The following is a 24846-nucleotide window of genomic DNA, read 5'->3' on the forward strand; positions in this document are numbered from 1 at the left end:
TGCAAATGCACAAAAATATTGCAATTTGCGCAAAAACTTGTGACTTTTAATGCATTTACAACGCCCACAACCAATTTTCCGAAAAGTTGTTTGGACTTAGCAAAAGGGATGCCAAATTTGCTATAATTTATTTTTATTTTAGATCCATACCTGGGATTGGCTCAAAAACCTGAGCCAAAAACTGCCACAAAAACCGCATCAAAACCGAGTGTGTGATCCAAGCCTAAATGTCCCTTTTAAAAACTTTTTGTGAATATAAAATTTAACCGAAGGGTTAAAAAGTCATTCAAGTCATTCTTGTTGTTAGTATTGCTGCAAGGTATGGATGTATATGTATAGACTGCATTGTTCCACTACAAACCATAATATAGCATCAGTGTAAGCAGATTAACAGGCAGTCATTGTATGCCCTTTAGAAAAAAAAATCTAAAAAGAGAAGCTGGACAAACTCATGACCATACTAAAAAAATAGATGTAAACATTTTCAAGTCACATTATACAGTATACTTCATGGGAAGGAACACAGTCATTTACTGGGAGATTGAGTTGTTAAATGTAAACCGTTGTTCCCTCTTATCAGTCATTTCAGGCTGGGATTGCTGACAATAAGTCTAGAAACATGTCTGCCCCATAATCAGAACTTTATATAACTTCTTTATACACTATATGGAAAAAAGGATACGTCATGGAAAGCTAGTGCTTCCCGCATTTTGCCGTATCCATACGACAAATGTTGGACACCGGCTCAGAAGCTGAGCCGGTGCCACCATCCCCGGATGTCAGCTGTATCTTACAGCTGACACCATGCTGTAATGGCGGGGACCGAAGTTAGCTCTGATCCCCGCCATTAACCCCTTAAATGCAGCAGTCAAAAGCGATCGCTGCATTTAAGAGATTTGCAGCTCATCGGCACCCCGGCAATAAAATTTTGACTGACAGATCTAATACATTGCACTACATAGGTAGTGCAATGTATTAGAAAAAAAAATCTGACAGTTGGACCTTTAAGTCCCCTAGTAGGACTTAAAAAAAAGTGTAAAAAAAGTTGTCAAAAATATAATAAAAGTTTGAAGTAATAAAATAAAACACAATTGCCCTTTTTCCCTTATCAAGTCCTTTCTTATTGAAAAAAATAAATAAACCATACATCGTTCTACCCTCCTAGATATTCCACCATCAACTGTGAGTGATGTTATTGCAAAGTGGAATAATTTAGGGACCACAGCAACTCAGCCATGAAGTGGCAGACCATGTAAAATTACAGAGCTGGATTGCCGAGTATTGTAGCGGATAGTGTATAAAAGTCGTCAGCGTTCTGCTGACTCAATAACTGCAGTGTTCCAAACCTCCTCCGGTATTAACATCTTCACAAAAACAGTGCCCTGGGAGCTTCATGGCCTGGGATAACATGGTCGAGCAGCTGCATGCAAGCCTTACATCACCAAGCACAATGCCAAGCGATGGATGGAGTGGTGTAAAGCACGCCGCCACTGGACTCCGGAGCAGTGGAAACGTGTTCTGTGGAGTGACGAATCACGCTTCTCTATCTGACAGTCTGATTGACGAGTCTGGGTTTGGCAAATGCATTGTGCCGACTACTACGTTTGGTGGAAGAGTGATAAGGCTATGGGGTTGTTTTTCAGGGTTTGGCCTAGACCCTTTAATTTCAGTAAAGGGAAATCTTAATGCTTCAGCATGCCAAGGCATTTTAGACAATTGAATGCTTCCAACTTGTGGGAACAGTTTGGGGGAGACCCTTTTCTGTTCCAGCATGACTGTGCCCCAGTGCACAAAGCAAGGTCCATAAAGGCATGGTTGGGTCAGTTTGGTCTGGAAGAACATGTCTGGTCCACACAGAGCCCTGACCTCAACCCAATCAACCACTTTTGGGATGAACTAGAACAGATTGCAAACCAAGCCCTCTCGCCCAACATTAGTGTCTGACCTCACAAATGCTCCTCTGGATGAGTAGGCAAAAATTCCACCAGACACAGATCTTGTAGAAAGCCTTCTTAGAAGAGTGGAAGCTGTTTTAGCTGAAAAAGGGGGACTAAATCCATATTAATGCCTATGGATTTAAAATGGAATTTCATAAAAGCTCCTGTAGGTGTAATGTGTAGGTGTCCCAATACTTTTGTCCATATAGTGTAAATCAATAAATTATCTGAGTGTTTATTTAGATATTGGATAGAATTATACATGTCGGTCAATATCTTAACCCAAGGACACGTGACACATTGCTTTATTTAAAAATGGCAAACGCCCCGACTCACAAAGAGTCACCCTCCAGCATTTAGGAGAGGAAAAACCCCCCGTGGAGGAAACCTCCAGGGAACCATGGCTGGAGGATTGATCTTCTCTTGGGCTTAGGAGGCTAACGCCAATACGTCACTTATCATAGAAAGAAACGGTAAAGCTGCCGGGACTGGATTTGACAGAGATCTGGCTGCTACATGTCACCCCTAGACTTATTTTGGCTGATCTGATTGACTAGATGGGTGTCCTCTTTCTCTCATACAGCTCCAGGTCCACCTCTCCCAAAGTTGCATGCTTGGCTAAAGGGATTGTCCAGTTTGGCTATCCCCAGTTTAAAAAAAATGGTCCGTTGACAGTGTACAAATCAATGGGCCATCCCAGTAATGTTGAATCCTTCAGAGGGGGCACAGATCTCTCTTCTCTGTCTAATAGAGGGGACCCCTTGCTGGAACCCCCCTCTATTACATTGATATGCCCTACAGGACATATGCAAAAGGGTTGTCTAATGTAGATAACCTGTATAAAGAGAATGCCAGCACTGTGATCTTGGAAATAATGTCCAAATTTCCATCACGGTCTGCATGTTGTGGGGTCTTCAAGTTCAAGGTCCTCGGGTGCATCATATATGGCACTGCACGTGGAAAACGGAACTGCTGTTCCGTACTGTATAATTTTGTTCAGTACGGAACAGGAGTTCCGTTGGGAGGCAGGGACTCCTTTTTCAAAAATGTCTATGATGCCAGGAGTCCCGTTCACCTGTACCCTGGTCAGGCCGGCCGACACATGGATCGTTTTTCACGGTCCGATCTCAGTCATGTGCAAGAGGTGTTATGGAATCTGCTTTCATGCCTTCTGTATGGCATAAACATCAGCACAGTTTCCTTGGTTGACAGATGTTTTATTACTGATGCATTTCTCATTCATTAAGAAGTAACCCACGGTATTCTTAAGTATTAACCCTTTAACTGTCAATGTGCCTTACTACAGACGGGTAAAATACACTTGTCCTCAGGCCGATCCCCCTCATGAGGTGTTCTAATAAATAGAAAATACGTTTTAAGATGTGATATGCACAATAATGTACACAATTCTTTTAGCCAATCAAATGAGTTGAGAGGGCTCATGTGCCACCTCCTCATTCTTGAGGCTAGGTAGTCTATTTGGTGCATGTGATATGCCTAAACAGATCTGGTACATTCAGTTTCATATCGTGAATTTCAAATGTGGACAAAGTGCACCCACTAATCGCTCTACATTTATTTGTAGAATAGAAAAATCATAAATGGGCTCACTGAAAATGACCAAACATGGCGTCAGTTATGTTCCCCCAGACCAGACACCGACACATCATGTGACCCCAAACATTCAGTTAGCAACGGGGTTACATGACATACATGTGTTGGGGCAATATTGAGGACACATCCAACGTCTAAGTGAATAAGACTAATGGGACATGCTGGCAAGGATGCACAGCCCTGCGGCCATGGCTGCTAGTAAGAGGGGGATGCCGGCGGTCAGCGGCCGTGGGCATTACATTACTCCTCTTAGTCGAGAAGTATCAGTTAAATTCATCTACTTGTTTCTACAACCTTGACAATCCTATTAAGGCCTCGTACACACTTCCTTCACCGTTTTAGCAGCCATTTTTGACGGATCCGCGTGCCCGGTTTAGCGGCCGTGTGGTTTCCGTGTGCACTCCGTGTTTCCGTTTCCGAGCACCGAGCATGGAACTGTCCAGGGTGCTGAAAGAGCAGGGTTGTTGAGCGCTAGTCACTGTACAGGGTGCTGAAAGAGTTAATGGGCTGCTCTGATCGGCGGTAACTCTTTCAGCACCCTGGACAGTGACTAGTGCTGAAGAATGACCATGCTCGGCGCTCGCAATACAATTTTAATTAAACAAAAAATAAAAAAAATCAGTTCATACTTACCCAGAACTCCCTGCATTTTCCTCCTGTCCGGCCTCCTGGGATGACGTTTCATCCCATTTCACCGTTGCAGCCAATCACAGGCTGTAGTGGCGGTCACGCAAGTCTAGATGATGTCAGAAGGCCGGCCTCCAGGGATGACGCTTCATCCCACGTGACCGCCTCTGCAGCCAATCACAGGCTGCAGCGGCCACATGGACTGCCGCATCATACAGAAAGGTCGGACTGGAGGAAGTAGAGGGACTCGTCACCAAGACAACGACCGGGGTACGTATGAACTGCTTTTTATTTTATTTATATCAGCAGCCTCTTCTCTCTATCAGTGATTGATAGAGATAAGTGGCTGCCGATTAGTGTAATATATCTGTAATGTACTTATGCCCGCCCGGCCATTGGTAGGCAACGGCTCCATCACACACGGACGGCACACGGATGCCTTCCGTGTGCCTTCAGTTTTTTGACGGCCCCATTGACTTGCATGGGCCTCACGGTCACGGAATCTTGGACCAAAGTAGGACATGCTCTACTTTTGTCGGAAACGAAGCAACGGGACCGTCAAAAAAACTGAAGTGTGCATGGCCCCATTGAAATGAATGGGTCAGGGTGCTAGCCGTCAGAAAAACGTCTAGCACCCTGAAGAAAAAGACTTAAGTGTGCACAAGGCCTTAGAGCTAATGTTGCTTGTGATAAAAGTTGATGATTTATTACCAATGGCAATGCCTTTAATCCAAATCCAGGAAGATATTGATAATGCAAAAATATTATATCTAATTATTGCAAAAATCAAGGATAATTGGATATTTAAACCCACATTTGGGTCGTAATAAGTTCACATTTTATCATCAGTATTGCGGACGGAACACCTGGACTACAACTGGTTCTGAACCAAACCTAGATGACCCCAAGGCTTTATGTTGATGTAAGGTATATTCAGTAGACCCGCAGGATTGTAGTTTCCAGAACCTGGATGTCACCGGCTGTGTGTATGACCTGCACTCTTAGATACAGGCTGTGTCCTTGTATTGAGAGCGGTCCAGCGTCTCGCCATGACACTAGGGGCCCAACTACCATGCAAGCAATGTCTAAATGGACCACATTTAGTAAGTCAAACTGACTGCAGATATGAAGCCATACAATGCTTCTTATGTGCCTAATGGATCGAGGCGTGAACATAAAAATAGATAAAAGCCTTGCTAACAATATAGCCTAGTCCAAAGTGGTATTACAACCTGGGCACTGAAACCTGCATGAGCATATGAGCTCAGGTCACTAATCTGACCCTCCAATACTCAGGTAAGCACAACATGCAGACAAATGCAACTGAATCTAGCTTAGGCCAAAGTGGTTCCCCGGTATATGTGGAAAGGGGTTGCGGCTGGCAATGGGCCCCTGTGGCTAGAACTACATAGGGCTCTGTGGTTGTCACTGAATTGGAGATCTATGTATGGCACTATATGGGAGGGCTTTGTAGCTGGTACTTAGACGTACACGGTGACGGGCACTATATGGAGATATTGTGCTTCACACATATAGGGAAGAATGAATTTTTGGCGACGTTACTGACAACTAGTTTGCACTGTTAGGAGGGCATAGCATATTTTATTTACATAATGAAGTATGGCTGGAAGTGTTATGGAGGCACTAAGTGTAATATCGTGCAATAGGTTTGATTACACTGGAACGTAACACAACATATAAGGGTATGTTCACACGCACTAATTACGGACGTAATTCGGGCGTTTTTGCCCCGATTTACGTCCGAAAATAGCGCCTCAATAGCATTGACAAACATCTGCCCATTGAAAGCAATGGGCAGACGTTTGTCTGTTCACACGAGGCGTGTATTTACGCGCCGCTGTCAAATTACGGCGCGTAAATAGACGCCCGCGTCAAAAAAGTGACCTGTCACTTCTTTGGCTGTAATTGGAGCCGTTATTCATTGACTCCAATGAATAGCAGCGCCAATTACGTCCGTAATGGACGCGGCGTTCAAGCGCCTGCACATGCCGTTACGGCTGAAATTACGGGAATGTTTTCAGGCGGAAACATCCCCGTAATTTCAGCCGTTACGGACGCCCTCGTGTGAACATACCCTAACACCCAGGGAGTGTGTGGACCAGAGCAATCTCATCACTTTATTTTCTGACGAGCAGATTCGAAGCAGTGTTCTAATATTAGCCGTGCCCTACATCAAGGTGTTTGATTTACAAGCCGTCCTCCTCTATAACGCACACACAATGCCATACCAAAGGGATTACTGAGACACATGATAACGCCATAGAGAACCCTCCTGCCCCTCAGGGTGCAATCATTGCGCGCCACTTCACCACCGAGTGCTGTGCTCTCAACTCCCAGCGGCCTCTTACCTCTCAAACTCCTCCCCTGGGTGTCTGCCCCTCACCCCAGACTCCTCCCTCCAGTGCTCAAACGGCACCGCATGCGTCTTGCCGGAGCGCTTGACTCCGCCCTCAGACTGCGAGACCTCGCCCTTACCGCCCTGTCTCCGCCCCCAGATTCCACTATGTGCACAGGACAAATCTGAGGGGGCGGGGTCAGGTCACTTGCCGGTCAGTCACATGGGAATGTCTAGTAAATCCCTTACCGAGGAGTGTGGGGCTGAGATTCGGTTGTCTCTGGCATGTGTCGGAGCCGGACGGGGACGTGTACACACATAACGTCCATGCGGCCACATTACCGGCCGTGCTATATACATACACACTAGCTGCTGAGTCTGGAGCAGAGTGCCGGCCCTCCAGGCTTTTTTGGGAACTTCTGTGGTCAGGATAATAGGGCGGCAGCATGGAGTACTTGCTACAGGTAAAGCTGGGCTGTCTGTTTGGGCTGCTGCTTCTCACCCTCTTCTTTGGATTGGTGCCGTCCAGAATGAGATGTTTCCAGGCTGGAAGAGGTGAGTCTCTTTGTCAGGCACTTGGATAGTTGCTACTTTGTGTCCTGGATAGATCGTATAGTACTTTCCATTCATTACATGATCTCTTGTGTACTAATTCTACTCACCTATATACTCGTCATATACATGGGTCCCTTATCTTTCTGCATCACGTGATACGCTATAGACAGTGCATCATGTGACCAGGATATTTCACACGGGTCACATTGTTCCCTATTAGTTGGTAGAACTTCCACATAGTTTTTATAGCTGTAGTGTGATCACAGCGATCACATCTAGTTCTGATCGCTGCGCTAGAGATGATCAATAAAGACAGGCTCCGTGGTGGGGAACTTGCACACAGGAGGGTCATTTGCGCTTCTTTACTTTTGAGCTGGGAAATCTATTTTTTTCTCTTGGGATTTTTCATCTGTTAATCTTATGACCTATCATTGAGACTTGTCATACAATAACATCTGTGAGGGTTCTACACACTGACCGAAAACATCAAATCACTGTCATCCCAACACTTGCCTGTCCGTGATCCATCCCAAATGCTGCCAACCCCCCATTTATTTATTAGGTAGACGGGAGTGAACCTCTGGCAGCAGATTATTTACCACAGTAACAAGAGATCAGGGATATTAAAGGGGGAAAAAAAGTTTTGAGGTGGTTGTCCGCAGTAAAACCAGCCACCCATCACCCTTGCCTAAGGGCTTGGCCACAGGTAACGGATCTGCTACAGAAAATTTCTGCATAAATAAAACTAGCAGACGGTCTGCTACAGAAAAGCCGCACCATTTCCTGCATTTTTTTTACTGCAGAAAATGGTGCAGATTTTTCTGCGTTTTTCTCAATGCTGGGAGATGGTGACATATCCTGAAAAACGCGATTCTGTCCACTTTCCGCAGCAGAAATTGACATGCTGCAGAATTAAAAATACGCACCGCATGTAAATTTCGCGATGGACATTTTATGCAGCGTGTGGATGAGATTTGTTAAATTCCGAAGTAGTGTGAGTGTGAATGGATATCGCGTCCTGGCTGGAGGTGATGTCTTTTCACTCTTAAAGCGGCTCTGTCACCACATTATAAGTGCCCTATCTTGCACATGATGTGATCGGCGCTGTAATGTAGATTACAACAGTTTTTTTATTTAGAAAAACGATCGTTTTTGACGGAGTTATGACATATATTAGCTTTATGCTAATGAGTTTCTCAATGGATAACTGGGCGTGTTTTACTTTTTGGCCAAGTGGGCGTTCTGGAGAGAAGTGTAGGACGCTGACCAATCAGCGTCATACACTTCTCCCCATTCATTTATACAGCACATAGCGATATAGCTATATCGCTATGTGCAGCCACATAAACACACTATAACGTTACTGCAGTGTCCTGACAATTAATATACATTACCTCCAGCCAGGACATGAAGTGTATTCAGAATCCTGACCCCTTCTCTGTGATTTACAGCACGGCACAGATCTCGTTGTAAATGACCGTTTACAGCGTAATCTCGCGAGACTACGCCTTCTATGCTGTAAATCACAGAGAAGTGGTCAGGATTCTGAATACCCATCCTGGCTGGCGGTAATGTATATTCATTGTCAGGACACCGCAGTAACGTTAGTGTGTATATGTGGCTGCACATAGTGATAAAGCTATATCGCTATGTGCAGAGTAAATGAACGGAGAGAAGTGTATGACGCTGATTGGTCATACATTACAGCGCCGATCACATTATGTACAATATAGGCCACTTATAATGTGGTGACAGAGCCTCTTTAAGACACTTCAGTAAAGTTAATGTGGGTGTATGTGACAGCACAGCGTGATCTCGCGAGATCACGCTGTGCTGAGTACAAATGGACATGAATGGAGAGCAGTGTATGACGTTGATTGGTCAGCGTCATACACTCCTCTGGACAACAACGCCCACTTGGTCAAAAGTTAAAAAACGCCCAGTTGTCCATTAAGATACTAATTAGCATAAATCTAAAATAGATTATAACTTGGTCAAAAATTATCTTTTTTCAAAATAAAAACTACTGTAATCTACATTACAGAGCCGATCAGATTACATAGGAGATAGGGCACTTATAATGTGGTGACAGAACCTCTTTAAAAGGATAGTCCAGTAATAGAAAATGATCACCTATTCACTGGATGGGTGATAACTGCTAGACTGGTGGGGTACCAACTGCTTGGACCCCCACCAGTTGCCAGAAAGTGGTCTCCAGAGTTCCCTGTTTTGTGCGGTTGAGCATGCGCCCTGGCACTCCATTCAAAGTTTATGGCACTGACTGTGCTTCTGTCCCTGCCCTGTCCTATACAATCTGCACACAGAAGGGGTAAACTACTAGACACCAGGTATTCACCCCTGCCCTACCCTAGAACACAAAGGATGCTGGCATTAATCGCTCCACCACCCTACATCACCAGGAATGTTGCCATTAAGCGCTCCACTATTCCAGACCAGTAGGGAGGCTGGCATTATCGCTTCCACTACCCTAGACCACCAGGGAAGCCTGAAACCTTTGTTTTATTTTCTGTTTTCTAAACTTGGTTGTGTTTTAGGGTCTATTTACACGATGTGGTTAAAACTGCAGTGAAAAACTGTATCTGAAAATCGCATGCAACTGGATCGAAAAACACACCAAATCGCGGTAAGGCTGGGTTCACACGACCTATTTTCAGACGTAAACGAGGCGTATTATGCCTCGTTTTACATCTGAAAATACGGCTACAATACGTCGGCAAACATCTGCCCGTTCATTTGAATGGGTTTGCCGACGTACTGTGCAGACGACCTGTCATTTACGCGACGCCGTTTGACAGCTGTCAAACGACGACGCGTAAAATGACTGCCTCGGCAAAGAAGTGCTGGACACTTCTTTCAGACGTAATTTGAGCCGTTCTTCATTGAAGTCAATGAAGAGCAGCTCAAGATTACAAACGTCAAAGACGCCTCGCAAAATGCGAGCAATTATGTCTGAAATGACGCAGCTGTTTTCTCCTGAAAACAGTCTGTCTTTTCAGACGTAAAAGCAAGCTAGCGTGTGCACATACCCTAACAATGCAATTGGTTTCTTGATATGGTTGCAACAGCACCTCAACTGCGGTGTTTGAATGGACCCTTACCCGACGGTCGGTCGATGCAGCGAGTGCCGATCAACGAGACATCGTTGATCGGTGCTCGCTTGCTCCTGTCACACGGAGCTATGGATGGGGACCAGTGGTCATTACTCTGATTGCTCATCCCCATACATTTTTCTCATGTCGGCAGAGAGTCTCCCTGTTTACACAGGGAGATGTGCTGCCAACACCCATAATATTTAACTTTTTTAAAACGATACGACCAGCAGATGATCGAGCGTTTGCTCGTTTATCTGCTGATCGCCGCCCTGTTTACACAGGGCAATTATCGTCAACGAGCGTTCTATGAACACTTGTCTTCCTGCTAATCACCCAGTGTAAAACCCCCTTTAGGCTACATGCACTCGTTGCATATTTTGCTGCAGGAAATCGCAGGAAAAAAACCCACATTTTTTGCTGCATAATTCGCTGCATTTTCATGCTGTGGGTTTTGCTGCGTATTTCTGTAGCACTACAGGGATAGAATTCACAAGAGGAATCACGGGATAAATTGACATGCCGCGGTTTCGAAAATATGCACCGCGGGTCAAGTGGACATGAGATTACCTGGAATCTCATTGTATATGCTAGTACTGTATTACGCTGCGGTTTTGCCGCACGCAAATACTCGCTGCAAAACCGCACGTAATACGCATCGTGTGCATTGACCCTTCTAGTCTGTAAAATCAGGTACTTGTTTGTTGTTATAAACAGAAGAAATGTTTGCATATTTTATCTCTGGTTAATTATTATTGATGTGCTGGTTACGTTTGGATTTTGTACTATTTACGTGGACTGGTCCAGCTCCTAAATTGCAATGTAAACACTTAGAAAATTCTGGGTGCAGAAAAATTCAATGCTGCCTCAGTGTGTGCTCCACGCAACAAGATTATTTTTATAATTCGTCTGAGTTCACTCATAGCGAGCAAGGTGCGGTTTAACCAAAAATCGGCACGGTTTCAAAATTTATTTTAAAAAAAATGCACGGATTTGCAATACTCGGCCGTGCTGTGGCCACTACGTGCGAACTCGGCCTTACACTTATTTCATGGAAGTTGAGCCCCATTTAATTGAAACTGGCCAACTCCTAAAAAGGGGTTGTCTGCCCCTGCCAGCTTTTTAAACAGAAAACTAATCACAGCGAGTCCGATTTTGCTAACCCTGGCGATCAGCTGTAATCTCTGGGAAAATACATGTCTGGCCATGCATTTCTACTGCAAGAGAAATGCAAAATTACATGCCTGCCATTAAAATGAGCGGCCAGCTATATAATGCATGTTCTTACCGGGTCTGCCAGGGTGGGAGCCCGGGTAATATAGAGAGTCCTGATCAGTCACGTGAGACAACAATCGTTGGTCCAGCGATATATTTATGGTAAACAGTGCTGTCTACTGCATTGGTTGTTCTGGATGCTGATGTTGCTTTTATAGTCTTGTACATATTTTCAGTGACCACGGTTTGTTTTTCAGAAACACAACAGATGTGGTTAAGCTTTATTAGCTGCATAGCAGGTGGAGTGTTCCTGGCCGCCTGTCTGCTGGATATTGTTCCTGACTTTCTTAAAGACATGAAGGAGGCAATTGAGGAGCAGCAAATAACAGTATGTGGACTTATCAAATTTACAAAGTATGCCTTTTTATGTATGAGTTTTGATGGTTTATTGGTCAGGTACTGGTATAGTCATAATTTCTCAGTTATTAAGAGAAATTTGATAAGCTTGCAATATACATATACACACTGCATAAGAGTCTAAGATATGATTTATAGAGTTAAACACTTTTTACCATTCACTTTCACGTTTTTCGTCGCATTAGGGATGCACAATGCATCGATACTGTGCGCCCTCAAACGGTTTGATACCGTTATTTCATGTATTTCGATACTAAGCTGTGCAGCCGCACAGCTTAGCATAGTAACACATGAATGTATGAGAGCGCGGCTGTTTAATACAGCTATTGCCCTGCTTCGGAGTCCTGAAAAGGGTGCGCGCGCGGTCAGCATGGTGTGATGCGGCCGGCGCTGCACTGAAGACAGAACATGGTGGGCGCACCGCAAAACACCCCCATGTTCTGACTTCAGTGCCTGAACCGCCGCTCTTTAGTGCAGTGCCGCCCGCATCACCTCATGCTGACCGCGTGCACTTATTGTTAGGAGCGGGGCAATGACTGTTACACAGCCGCAGTCCCGCTCTAACGGTGGAGATCCGAGAAACCTATCATCTACGCCGTTATTCCCCTGAATGATGCGATCAAAGCTTACTGCAGCATTCAGGGGAAAATGAGAAGGGGGGATGCCTTTTGGATCGCATCACAGGGAATTCCTATGACGCGATCGAGGGCCATACCATATATGGGCAGAAAGCCCAGGGTCCATTGAAGGACCCCACAGCTGTCTGACCATATTTCCTGTTAGGGCATACTTAGGTGTGTCCTAACAACTGCCTGTGCACTATCACACAGGCTAATGTACTGGCATATAGATATATGCCAGTACACGGAAGTTTGAAAATAAAATAAAGTAATGTTGGATATAAAAAAACACACACACACATTACAATAAACATTAAAATAACTCTTAATACAGAAAATATACACATAATCAGTATCGTCATGACTGTAATAACACATTTCTAGCATCATTTGTGTTTGCGCTGTTATAAAATAAATTGCTTTCTTTCACTTATTAATGTGAGGCACGAGGTATGAATTTTGAACCTCCATGTGCCTCACATTAATAGTAAGTAACCCCATCATGTACGTCACACATTATCCCAATGTTGTGCGTTATGACTCTGTTAACTCTTATTATAAAATCTACGGTGCTCAAATACACTGTTAAAAAAGAAACAAAAATTCAGCATGCTACGCTACTCTGACCGTCAAAAATTAACAGAAGCTTGAGAAAAAAGAACAAACACAAGTGTAAACACAGTCTAGGGCTACGCCTATACTTTTTGTAGTGAGGTTTTCCAATTTTAAATTTAAAGTGACAGCTGCAGTTCACAGGAGTGCACTGACTTGCATGCAACACAATCTACTCCTCTGTACTTCAGCTGTAGCTCAATAGTTAAAATTGGAAAATCTTACTACAAAAAGTCTTGGTGTAGCCCTGCCCTAAAGCCATATTCCACGTTCAGCCATACTAAAACCACTGACAGGTGAAGTGAATATTTGTTGGATTTCTGTTTAGGCCCCCTGCACACACCGTGCCCGTAATCCTTACAACCCTTCCTGTAATTATTAGTTCTAATAGTAATGTTTTATTAAATGGATTGACCCTTTAGGGGGAACACTGAGAGACTGGGGCATATAAACATCATAGTGGGGGTCCCCCACTCGGACCCTCCCCTATAAGCAAGAGTGGAGAGCCACTGCAAAAAGCCACTCCTGCTCCGGAGGAGTCTGCACGACCATGGATTATATGGGAAATATGTAATACCACATTTATGGGTTTCAGATTCTAGACCCGTAGCAATGAGCCAATTTGACAGGGAGTTTTCAAGTGAATGGGGCTGGCTGCCATTCCCGGCACAGCCGGGAGCGCATCTGTGCAGGGGAAACGTAGAAGTGGGCAGAGCACTAAATAAGCGCTGCAGCCCCTTCATTCCCAGGAACGCTGGGTCGTAACCCATCGGATCATAAAGTGATGTCATTCTAAAGTATGGGAGCGCGGTCTGTAAAAGCAAAAATAGGACATGTCCTATCTTTTGTGGAGGCTTTCTATGTGGAATACCTACCAAAAGTGGTCCAAAGAAGGACAATTGGTGAACCAGAGACCGAATCAGGGGTGACCAAAGCTTGTTCAGCACAAATTGCTTTTTTTTTTTTAATGCTGGCTATGATAGAAAAGTGTCAGAACACACAGAGCATCGCAAGTTTGTTGTACTTGGGACTGCATAAATGCAGACCGATCAGAGTGTCAGAACTTTACCAGGCCACCGTTTTCTATTGCTCCATGTTCTAAAAAAAAAAAAGGTTTTCGAACACATCATCATCTCTTACCTAGGGGAAGAGATGGCACCAGGATACGCTATGGGAGAAAGGCCGGATGATGCTCTGGGCAATGTTCTTCTAGGAAACCTTGAATATTACTTTGACAGGAATGGTTTGAGGAACTTGACAGAGTTCGAGGTGTTGACTTGGCCTCCAAATTCCCCAGATCTCAATTGAATTGAGCATCTGTGGGACATGTTGGAAAAACAGATCCGATCCATAGAGACCCCACCTTGCAATTTACAGGACTTAAAGGATCTGATGCTAACCTCTTGGTGCCAGATATCACGTCGCCTTCAGAGCTATTGTGGCGTTACTGCCTTGACAGGTCAGATCTATTTGGGCAGCACAAGGGGGACATACACAATGTTAGGCTGGTGGTTTTAATGTTATGGCTGAACGCTGTATAGTAGTAAAGTCTTGTCTAAGGCTACATTCACACAACCATGAAAAAAACTGCCATTTTTTGAACGGCCGTCACACGGCCGTTTTCAGAACAATGATGTTCTATGGGTGTATTCACACTGCCGTTTTTTTAAAGGCCTGTGAATATTGGCCGTCAAAAACTAGTACATGATCTATTGTTGGCCATTTTCACGGCCAGACGTTTCCCATAGAAGTCAATGAATCCATTTTTAACGACCATCAATACATGTAACAACCGTTAAAAAACGGATCTGTGACATGAGGAGTCATGAGGCAAGGGAACTATTGGTTCCTTTGCTGGTTATCGGCGGCGTGATGACGCTGAATGCCCTACACACTCACCGATGCAGTGCCGCCTTTTTTAGGTGTGGTCTCTAGTCTTCACGGGTTCTGTGAAGGCGACGCGATGTCATCTTGCCGCCTTCGCAGATACTGTCAAGACGAGGGACCACACCTGAAGAAGATGGCACTGCATCAGTGAGTGTGTAGGGCTGTGTGGCATCATCTACATCGGGGCTGTGTGGCATCCTAAACAGGGAGACTGTAAATAGTGTTTAGGAGTACATGTGACCTTCCTTTGAGTATTTTTCAGGGGGTTGTGTTTTTTTTATTTTTTTTTTAACAGCCATGAAAAAGTGATGCCAAACGGCCATTAAAAACGGACAGACAGCCGGCTACATTCACACGACAGTGGGAAAAAACGGCCATTAAAAACTGATCAACCGTCCGTTTTTTCAAAACCATTTTGCATCCGAGTGTCTAAATTTTCATCCATTTCCAGTCCGTCTGTCCGTTTTTAATGGCTGTTTAAAAGGATGGATTTCATTTGTTAGTTTCAGTTTTTTGTTTTTTTTGTCCCAACCCCCTTAAAACACCACAGTGCCCATGTAGATAGTGCTGCAATGTCCCTGTAGATAGTGCCACAGTGCCCACTAGATAATGCCCACATAGTGCCACAGTGTCCCCTGTAGATAGTGCCACACCCCCCGCCTGTAGATAGCGCCAATGTAGCTCACTGTAGGAGTGGAATCCCCTGCCAGAGCGGACCAGGGATTCTGCTCCAGGAGTAACCCCCTTGACGTCACTGTCCATATATGGATAGTGACGCCGGGGGCTTCTCCATGAGCGGACTCCCCTGCTAGAGCGGGGTCTGGCTGCCGGGGATTCCACTCCTACAGGAAGCTACAGTAGCACTATCGATGGGGGTGCTATCTACAAGACTGAAGTCCCCGGCCAGAGATCTTACGATATTCTGGCCACGGATTCCATTGTTGAAAGCCCGACATCACTGTCCTTATATGGACAGTAATGTCAAGGGCTTCCCCAGGCTGAGCGCTCAAAGTAGCGCTGTGTGCGGGGAGTCCTCGGCCTTTATCAGTTTTTACCGGCTGTTACAAGGATTGTTTCCTAAAAAACAGCTGGTAAAAACTGATCAATTGACTTCTACGGGAGCCGCCTGACCATGAAAACGGCCAAAGATAGGATATGTCCTACTTTTTGACGGCTAATATTCACGGGCCGTTAAAAAAACGGCCATGTGAATACACCCATAGAACTCCATTGTTCTGAAAACGGCCATGTGACTGCGGTTAGATAAACGGCCGTTTTCCACTGTCGTGTGAATGTAGCCTAAAACTGTCCACTTCATATCAATTCTATTTTTGAACCTTAAATATGAAGTTAGTATAATTTATTCATTATAATTTATTGGATATTATTATTGTTAAGTTAAAGAAAAAAGTGCAGTAAGACCTGTCTTATGTTATTTACTCTGCACTTTTCGCACAGTTGCAACACTTTGGTTTTGAGTTTTCCAAGGGGAAGTAGCAAGAACAGTTCCTCTTAAATGATGGTAATCATAATGTGAGCAAAATTGTAGATTTTGTATTCATTTTATACTCATCTGTATGTTGGTTTCTCGTAATTCAGAGTAGAGATACACTGGAGATTCCCTCCTTTCAATTGCGTTCTTCTTCCTAGAATGGCGATGAGTGATAACACATTTTTGAACTAGACCAGTCAGGTTTTCTCCTCCGATCTTTCAATGGGAGTCCATGCTTTTCACAGAGAAGGTTTCTCATGTGTCCAACCCATCATGGGTCAATGCTTATTTTTAAAGCTTAAACTTCCATATACTCGGGGGCAGCCGAGATTTCCCACAGAGGAGAGTCAATTTGGGAAAGAAGCACATTTTACCCAGAAGGTTCAGTATCGTGCTGTGCTGGTTTCCACGTTGTAGTTTCGGCAACTCTGGAGACTGCAAGGCAAGGTTGACGTCACTACCTGCCAGATGCGAGTTGATTAATCAGCTGACGCGATTCATCCCGGACCGGGATTTCCTCAGAGCTGTTCCATGGGTTCAGTAAAGTCTGGCATCTTTATAGTGCCGAATTTAAAGGGGACAAGACCCATATGTTTGAATATATCATTGAATGCTAATTCTATTCCAGAAGTTCGTACTAGACATATAGTATCATGCATGTCTTTTCTGTTTTTATAAATTCCCATAAATGTTCAATCAGAATAGAAAACCAGCACAGCACGATACTGACCCTTCTGGGTAAAATGTGCTTCTTTCCCAACTTGACTCTCCTCTGTGGGAAATCTCGGCTGCCCCCGAGTATATGGAAGTTTAAGCTTTAAAAATAAGCATCGACCCATGATGGGTTGGACACGTGAGAAACCTTCTCTGTGAAAACTATGGACTCCCATTGAAAGATCGGAGGAGAAAACCTGACTGGTCTAGTTCAAAAATGTGTTATCACTCATCACCATTCTAGGAAGAAGAACGCAATTGAAAGGAGGGAATCTCCAGTGTATCTCTACTCTGAATTACGAGAAACCAACATACAGATGAGTATAAAATGAATACAAAATCTACAATTTTGCTCACATTATGATTACCATCATTTAAGAGGAACTGTTCTTGCTAGTTCTTGATAAAAATATATAAATGAAAAAAAAAACGCAAGTGTGAATTGAGACCAGTGGTTTCTGAATAGAAGGTTCATGAAAAAGACTTTCCAGCAAAATATTTTGATGTGATTCTTGGATATTTTGTGTCTTGAATCTGTATCTTTCAAAATATTGATCATGATTTATTATTGCCCATAGAGGGGGATATATAAATGGAAGCATTGTTATAAGCATATGTGTTGGTATCCTGGCCAGGAGACATTCTAAATTGTGTACATCTTGTTTGAAAAAAGTATGTTTATTCAAACCTTTTTCTCCCTCTATCAAAAAAATAATTATATTATAAAGCAAAGAGGTAAGAGATATATAAAAGAAATCTTTATAAAAAAAGAATTTAAAAATATATTTTTATAGAATTTAATAAAATGTATACATAATTATTCTTATCCCAAAGAGTGCCTGGTTTGTTTTGGAAAATATATTTTTTCTTTCTTGGTTTTTTAATTATTGAGGGGAATACTGTATACGTTGCATACTTCGGGGCTATATATCTGGCATATACACCAGAATTACAACCACAAGTGTTGTGTGAAGTTTTATACGTAGTTGTGTTGGAGCAACCCATTTTAAAGAGGACCTGTCACGTCCCCAGAAATGTTCACCTGGCTCCATACCTTTTTATAGCGGTCTTCTCCCTGATTCCAGCACAGCTTATTTGATCTTTCTAGGTGCCCCCCATTCCCTTGCAATCCTCCGTTCCCCCACAATAAGCCAGTTCATCTTGGACGGCTGATATGCTTATTTAAAAATAAATTGACAACTGGGGGTTCCCCACCTCCCAGTTGTCAATGGGACATGGACCTGGGCTGCTCTAACAGACCGCTATAAAGGTATGGAGCCAGATTAACTTTTCTGGGGACATGACAGGTCCTCTTAATGGATATTGATAAACCATGCTAAACGTCAGCTCTAAACATTTGATTATAAACCAGAAATAAATCAAGCATAAGATTGACATAACTTAATAACGAATGATATCCAACCACATCTATTCAGCTCAGACCTAAATCCAGCTGGGATAAAGCAAATGGATATCTAACCAGATTTGTTCTTTCAGTTTTATTTTTGTTGACAGACGAGTATAAATGAGATGTAGAATGCTAAAAAGTAGTTAAATCGACTAATGGCTACCTCTAGTAAAGGCACACTGAAAATGGCACAAGAAAAGAAAGAGGTGGCGTAAGGAAGCGTAAGCTGTCTGGCAAGTGGCGCCCAATTTATCATTCTGCGTGTGCCATTTTGATCAATTTGACGCCATTCTCATGATTGCGTTAAGTTTCGTATATTTTATGACCATAACGATTAAATCTCCTCCAAAGTTTTCAGACATCTGAGTTTTTTTGACTGCAAGATTAATATTGACTAGCGTAGTGTATAATAGATAGGAAGGTATTACCATGCAATGTGATGTATTATTTAGCTTTAAATGTTTGTTTTGTTTTTTAAAATATGTTCTGTTTGTATGTACATTAACATAAAATAATAGTTGTGCATGCGTAAAAGGCAAATCTCTACAATCGTGCTATTTTCGTAAATGATTAAAGTGTAACTAAACGTTCTTCGAACTTCTGACATGTCATAGTGACGTGTCAGAAGTTTTGATTGGTGGGGGTCCGTGTACTGAGACCCCCCACCAATCGCTAAAACGAAGAGGCAGAAGTGCTCGTGTGAGCTCTCAACCGCTTCGTTTCTGTACGGCTTTTTCCGGAAATAAATGTATCGTGTACGGACTCAGTAGAAATTCTATGAGCCCGTACTGCAATACATCGGCTTTCCGGAAAAAGCAGAACAGAAACTAAGCGGTTGAGAGCTCACATGAGCACTTCTGCCTCTTCGTTTTAGTGATCGGTGGGGGTCCCAGTGTTGGGACCACCATTAATCAAAACTACTGACATGTCACTATGACATGTCAGAAGTTTGTCGAACGTTTAGTTACACAGCCTACAATAGCATGTAGAAAATATCAGCGTTCTTGTGGCCTTGCAGAGATATGAGCAGACTACAAAGTGCTGTAAAACAATCTGTGTCTACTGACTGGTCTGCAGGCCAGTCACAGAGAAATTAAAAAAAATCCTTACAACCCTTCCTGTAATTATTAGTTCTAATAGTAATGTTTTATTAAATGGATTGACCCTTTAGGGGGAACACTGAGAGACTGGGGCATATAAACATCATAGTGGGGGTTCCCCACTCGGACCCTCCCCTATAAGCAAGAGTGGAGAGCCACTGCAAAAAGCCACTCCTGCTCCGGAGGAGTCTGCACGACCATGGATTATATGGGAAATATGTAATACCACATTTATGGGTTTCAGATTCTAGACCCGTAGCAATGAGCCAATTTGACAGGGAGTTTTCAAGTGAATGGGGCTGGCTGCCATTCCCGGCACAGCCGGGAGCGCATCTGTGCAGGGGAAACGTAGAAGTGGGCAGAGCACTAAATAAGCGCTGCAGCCCCTTCATTCCCAGGAACGCTGGGTCGTAACCCATCGGATCATAAAGTGATGTCATGTCTTAGCTATATGCCATCACTTTTTATAAGATAGGACTAACCCTTTAAGGCACGGCCTGACAAATCCCGTGAGCCAGTTTTCTAAGGAACACAACCTATTGGTACATTCTGGAAAAATCTTGTCGGTGTACACATAATAAAGTGTCCACCGTAAACCATGTGGGGACAAGAACATGTTCAAACCAAGTATGCCTGTGCATTGACCCACAATAATCCATATATAGCCCACAAAATACGGGGTACAATTAACAACAAATATATAATGGAAAAATATAAACTTTATTTGGAAGTACAAAAGATTAAAAGAAGAGTCATTCAAAGCATGAAAGAGACGTCTGTCTATGCAGAAAGCATGTATAAGCAATAATGCAAAAGGGGCATGAAACATGTAGAAAAATGAATGTGTGACGAAGGCATCCTGCCGAAACGCGCGTCGTGTCTAATGTCTCTTTCTTTGCAGAGGGTACATAATGGGTATGTTTGATTATCTATCTTGTGCAGTTCTGTTTAGGCCTTTTCCTTCATGTCATTGACGATCTCACTCGATTATCACTTATATATGACACCTGTATCTTGATATATTGTTTTATCCTTTATATAGGGATTTATATGGCCTTATAGATACACACATTCATTTATGTTTCATGCCCCTTTTGCATTATTGCATAGACAGATGTCTCTCATGCTTTACATGACTCCTCTTTTAATCTTTTGTACTTCCAAATAACGTTAATAATTTTCCATTATATATATTGTTGTCAATTGTATCCCATATTTTGTAGGCTATATACAGTTTTCTAAGGAGCCTACAAATTCTCCACTGGTACCAATGCCTATGAAATATCTATTGAAAACCCTTCCTAAGGTTGGTGTGGCTGACTCCCAAAGCCTACAAAATTTTGGGTATTGCTATTTGTCTGTTTGTCTATTAATCTGTCAACCTTCAAGTATTTGGTCCCAAAATGAGTAAGGATTGTATGATTTTTGGGCTTTTTTTTTTCATATTTTTTTTTCTTCGTCAAACGCAAAACATATCAAATATTCTTATTGATTTGATTATTGTCTCGTTTACTTTAGACAGATTTCCCTTTGCCAGAATTCATCCTGGGGATAGGAGTCCTCCTGGTCCTGATTGTAGAACGCATTGTTCTGGAGTGCAGTGACGGGATGACTGAAGAGAACACTCCGTTATTATCTAGTCCTGCAAGCTCTCCAGCTCTTCAGGAGCATTTCCTTGGCCACTCACACAGTAGCCAACATGATGTAGAACATGCAAGACGCCACTTCCACGTGGATTTCAATGCTCACTCCTCCTTCCGCTGCTTTATACTTATCCTCTCCCTGTCTCTGCACTCCATCTTTGAAGGAATTGCCATTGGGCTACAGAGCGCACAGACAGAGGTCCTACAAATAGCTATAGCTATTCTTATTCACAAGAGTATCATTGCTGTGAGTCTATCATTGCTCTTGATGCAGAGCAATGTTAAAACTAGGTGGTTTGTGCTTTCAATTGTCATGTTCGCCCTCATGTCACCTATTGGCATAGGTATAGGGATTGGGGTAATGGAAACGCAAGCCAGTGGAAGCAGTCTTATCCAGGCTGTTCTTGAAGGTTTGGCTGCTGGGACTTTTGTCTATATAACTTTCCTGGAGATCTTACCCCATGAACTAAACTCAAACAAATGGCGTCTGCCTAAAGTGATTTTCATTTTGTTGGGATTTTCCAGTATGGCTGGACTGAGGTTTATTGGGTGAAAATAACCCTTCATATTTTATGGGATGTTTTTGTTTTCTTTGACAACTTTTTCACCTACCTCTGTTTATTTGAGAGACTTGAGGGGAAGGAACACATTTAAATTTATTTTTTTTATGCACTGAAAAAATGTGTAGATGTTGTTGTTTTTTTTAATTATAGACTTTTGAAAATTTTATTTTGCTTCTCATTTCTGTAAAATTGAAATGAGCACAGGAGAATCATGAACGCCTCTGTACAGAAGAATCTACAATAAGATAATCATGGAAGGTTATATTCTTTTGCTAGCAATTTAATTTTCATTTATTGAAAGGTTTTTGTCTTTTGTTTGTTTTTTTAATCTGCCAATTTGTCAGTTTTAACCAATCTGGCGAATTAAAGTAGAACAATTATTCGCCATTTGTTTTATGATTAAAGGCGGTTTCCTGGGAAATAACTTTGATGGCCTATCCTTAGGATAGATCATCAATGTGAAATCAGTGGAGGCCCACCCTGTGGTACCCCCACAATCATCAGAAATATAAGGCAATGGCATTGCTGTTGTGATAAAGCAAATGGATATCCAACCAGGTATTAATGTAATATGTGGGATTTCCAGACAGCTGGCAACCTACATCCCACTAAGATAAGCCATGATTTTAATTTCCCGGAATACACCTTTAATAAGCCCAGTGCCTTTAGCTGCACTTTATAAGAGGACAGTTGCTTAAAAACAAATAATAAACTGTTACTAAACTGTCTTTTTATTGTGTTTTGCTTATACTATGCGTTTATGTTAAGTAATCTTGAATGCAGATGTCGCCACCACAGCTCCTTCCTGAAAGGGGTGTTTTTGAAGAGACAAACTCTTTATACGAAATTGGTATTTGTGGAAAAAAAAGTCCCAAGTTTTCCAATGGAGGAAACCAAGTAAATTAACTGAAGATTTTGGTAGGTAAAAACTGAGAAACGTCTTTAAAGTCTAAATATTGAAATCTTATGCAGTCTATATATTGTTTGTCCTGACTTACTTGCTATTGAATTATGTATTTTATTAGCACATAGGGTAACCCACCAAGGTAAGTGGCAGATGAGTGTCTCACTAAAATATCTGGTTGTAATGGCAGGAGTGAAAACGGGGATAAGGGTGCAGTCACACGCGGCAGATTTTGTTGCAGAAATTTCTGCGACTGAAAATCAGTTCCTATTATCTGAATGAAACTTGCAGAAATCCATGCACCTGTTACAGACACAAACCCCATTTAGGTGGATGGATCTGATTTTCAGTTGCAGAAAATGTATGCAACAAAATCTGCCACATCTGACTGCACACCCTAAGGGTCTGTTCACACTGAATTTTTTGATGCGGGAAAACCCGCCAAAAAATGGCCGAAAATGCCTCCCGTTGATTAAAATGGGAGGCAGAGGCGTTTTTCCCCCACAAGCGTAAAAAAACGGCTCGCGGGAAAAAGAAGCGACATGCACCATCTTCTGGCGTTTACGTCTCTGACCTCCCATTGACATCAATGGGAGGCAGAGAAAGCGTATCTTGCGGCGTTTTTTGCCCGCGGCGCTCAATGGCCGCGGGCGAAAAACACAGCGAAAATCGGCGTGCAGGCAGAGCAAAATCTGCCTCAAAATTCCAAACTGAATTTTGAGGCAGATTTACTGCCTGCAAAAAACTCAGTGTGAACCCAGCCTAAGGCTCTTGTTCATACAGTGCTGATTTGCTGATGATGTTGGTCGCGTTTTTTAAGCCCAAACCAGAACTACAACCAGGAGAGCAGACCATTAAAGACCTTCCTTTATATGTTTCTTCTGTTTAGGTTCTGTTCCCGGTTTTGGATTGCAATATCTACAGTAAATCTGCACTGTGTGAACAAGGCTTTATAGCGTATACCTCATCCCAAAAAAATTATAATAATTATAAACTAAACTAAAAAAAACTGTGTGTGGTTCCTATCCAGAAATATGGCCAGTGTGTAGCACATCCTTGGAGAAATCAAACCATTGGTAATGCCATCAGAATGTGCGCATGTGAAACTTTCATGAAAATGTGCTGTAGACTCTAAGGTTTACACCATGTTGCATCAAGAAAAATGGTGTGAACAGCGCCCAGGATACATTTATAAGCAGTGTCTTCCCTATGTTCTGCCACTGTGGTGAATTACTGCTGCTGCCATCTTTAATAATCTCATGTTATGGGTCTAAACACAGTTTTCAGGGCATGCTACTTCTTTGAAACCATATCATTCTCTATCTGATTCAGTTTTATTATTAAGTCGTAGTTTTGTTTTATTTAATTTAATGCAGAGAGAAAAAGCAGCATTTAAAAACGATTTCTCCATTTCTTAGAACTACTCACAATCTGGGACTGGCGATCGCTTTGAACCACACAACTAACAATGACTGAGTGTGTATGGGTGGGGGATGGTCAGTCTGGGAGTGAGTGCACTGTACGACACTACTGTTTGATGCTGATATTATCTGGGCGTTGTGTGGCATGGCGTAGGATTACATTAAATAATTTTGGGTTTTTTTCCCCCCAGAAACCACACCATGTCTGTTCATTGGCTGAATGGAGAAAAGCTGCAATACTTGATTCAGCCCATTTAGAAGAGTGGTTTTATTTACATTTGTGCTGTAAATTATAAAAAAATGTGTCATTATATGTACCCCAAAGTGGTAACAAATAAAAAAGTCATATGACTCCATTGGCAGAAAAATAAAAAAGTTATGGCTCTTGGACGGCAGTGACGCAAAACTCAATTCTCTAAAACATGTCTTATTGTGCAAAAGTACTCAAATATAAAAAAAACTAATACGTGTTTGGTGTTTCTGCATTTGTACCACCGGTAGTATAAAATCAACATGTTATTTTTAACGCACGATAAACGGAACTAAACTAATAAAAGCTAATCAATAAGTTATATGTACCTCAAAGTGTTGCCATCGAAAAATACAGCTCGTCTTGCAAAAATCATAAGCCCTCATACAGCTACAGCAATA

The 24846-nt window shown here is 42.6% G+C and overlaps 1 protein-coding gene and 1 long non-coding RNA gene across 3 annotated transcripts in view; one reads left to right on the top strand and one right to left on the bottom strand.

The window, feature by feature from the left end:
• The window catches only part of LOC142748126 (uncharacterized), a 29785-nt gene extending 23148 nt beyond the window's left edge, over positions 1-6637 (bottom strand). Inside the window, exon 1 of the long non-coding RNA XR_012882145.1 lies at positions 6548-6637. This is a non-coding gene — a long non-coding RNA (uncharacterized LOC142748126). The remainder of the gene's footprint in view (positions 1-6547) is intronic.
• An 81-nt stretch (positions 6638-6718) lies between these two features.
• On the top strand, positions 6719-24583 carry SLC39A1 (solute carrier family 39 member 1). Of its 2 annotated transcripts, XM_075858108.1 has the most exons (5): positions 6719-7089; positions 11672-11802; positions 21183-21554; positions 22654-22788; positions 24387-24583. In XM_075858108.1, the coding sequence occupies exons 1-4, from the start codon at positions 6981-6983 to the stop codon at positions 22774-22776; spliced, it is 735 nt and encodes a 244-aa protein (XP_075714223.1). In that variant the 5' UTR covers positions 6719-6980; the 3' UTR covers positions 22777-22788; positions 24387-24583. The 2 variants fall into 2 exon arrangements, with proteins under 2 accessions (XP_075714223.1, XP_075714222.1); XM_075858107.1 differs by lacking the exons at positions 22654-22788; positions 24387-24583 and having other exon boundaries at positions 21183-22598.
• Positions 24584-24846: the final 263 nt, after the last annotated feature.

Source organism: Rhinoderma darwinii, chromosome 3 (assembly GCF_050947455.1).
Source record: "Rhinoderma darwinii isolate aRhiDar2 chromosome 3, aRhiDar2.hap1, whole genome shotgun sequence".
Lineage (NCBI taxonomy): Eukaryota > Metazoa > Chordata > Amphibia > Anura > Rhinodermatidae > Rhinoderma > Rhinoderma darwinii.

Coding starts and splice junctions, on each gene's coding strand:
- SLC39A1 (XM_075858107.1), top strand. CDS start 6,981: ATGGAGTACTTGCTACAGGTAAAGCTGGGCTGTCTGTTTGGGCTGCTG. Junction 7,090..11,671: donor ATGTTTCCAGGCTGGAAGAG/GTGAGTCTCTTT, acceptor TTTGTTTTTCAG/AAACACAACAGATGTGGTTA. Junction 11,803..21,182: donor TTGAGGAGCAGCAAATAACA/GTATGTGGACTT, acceptor CGTTTACTTTAG/ACAGATTTCCCTTTGCCAGA.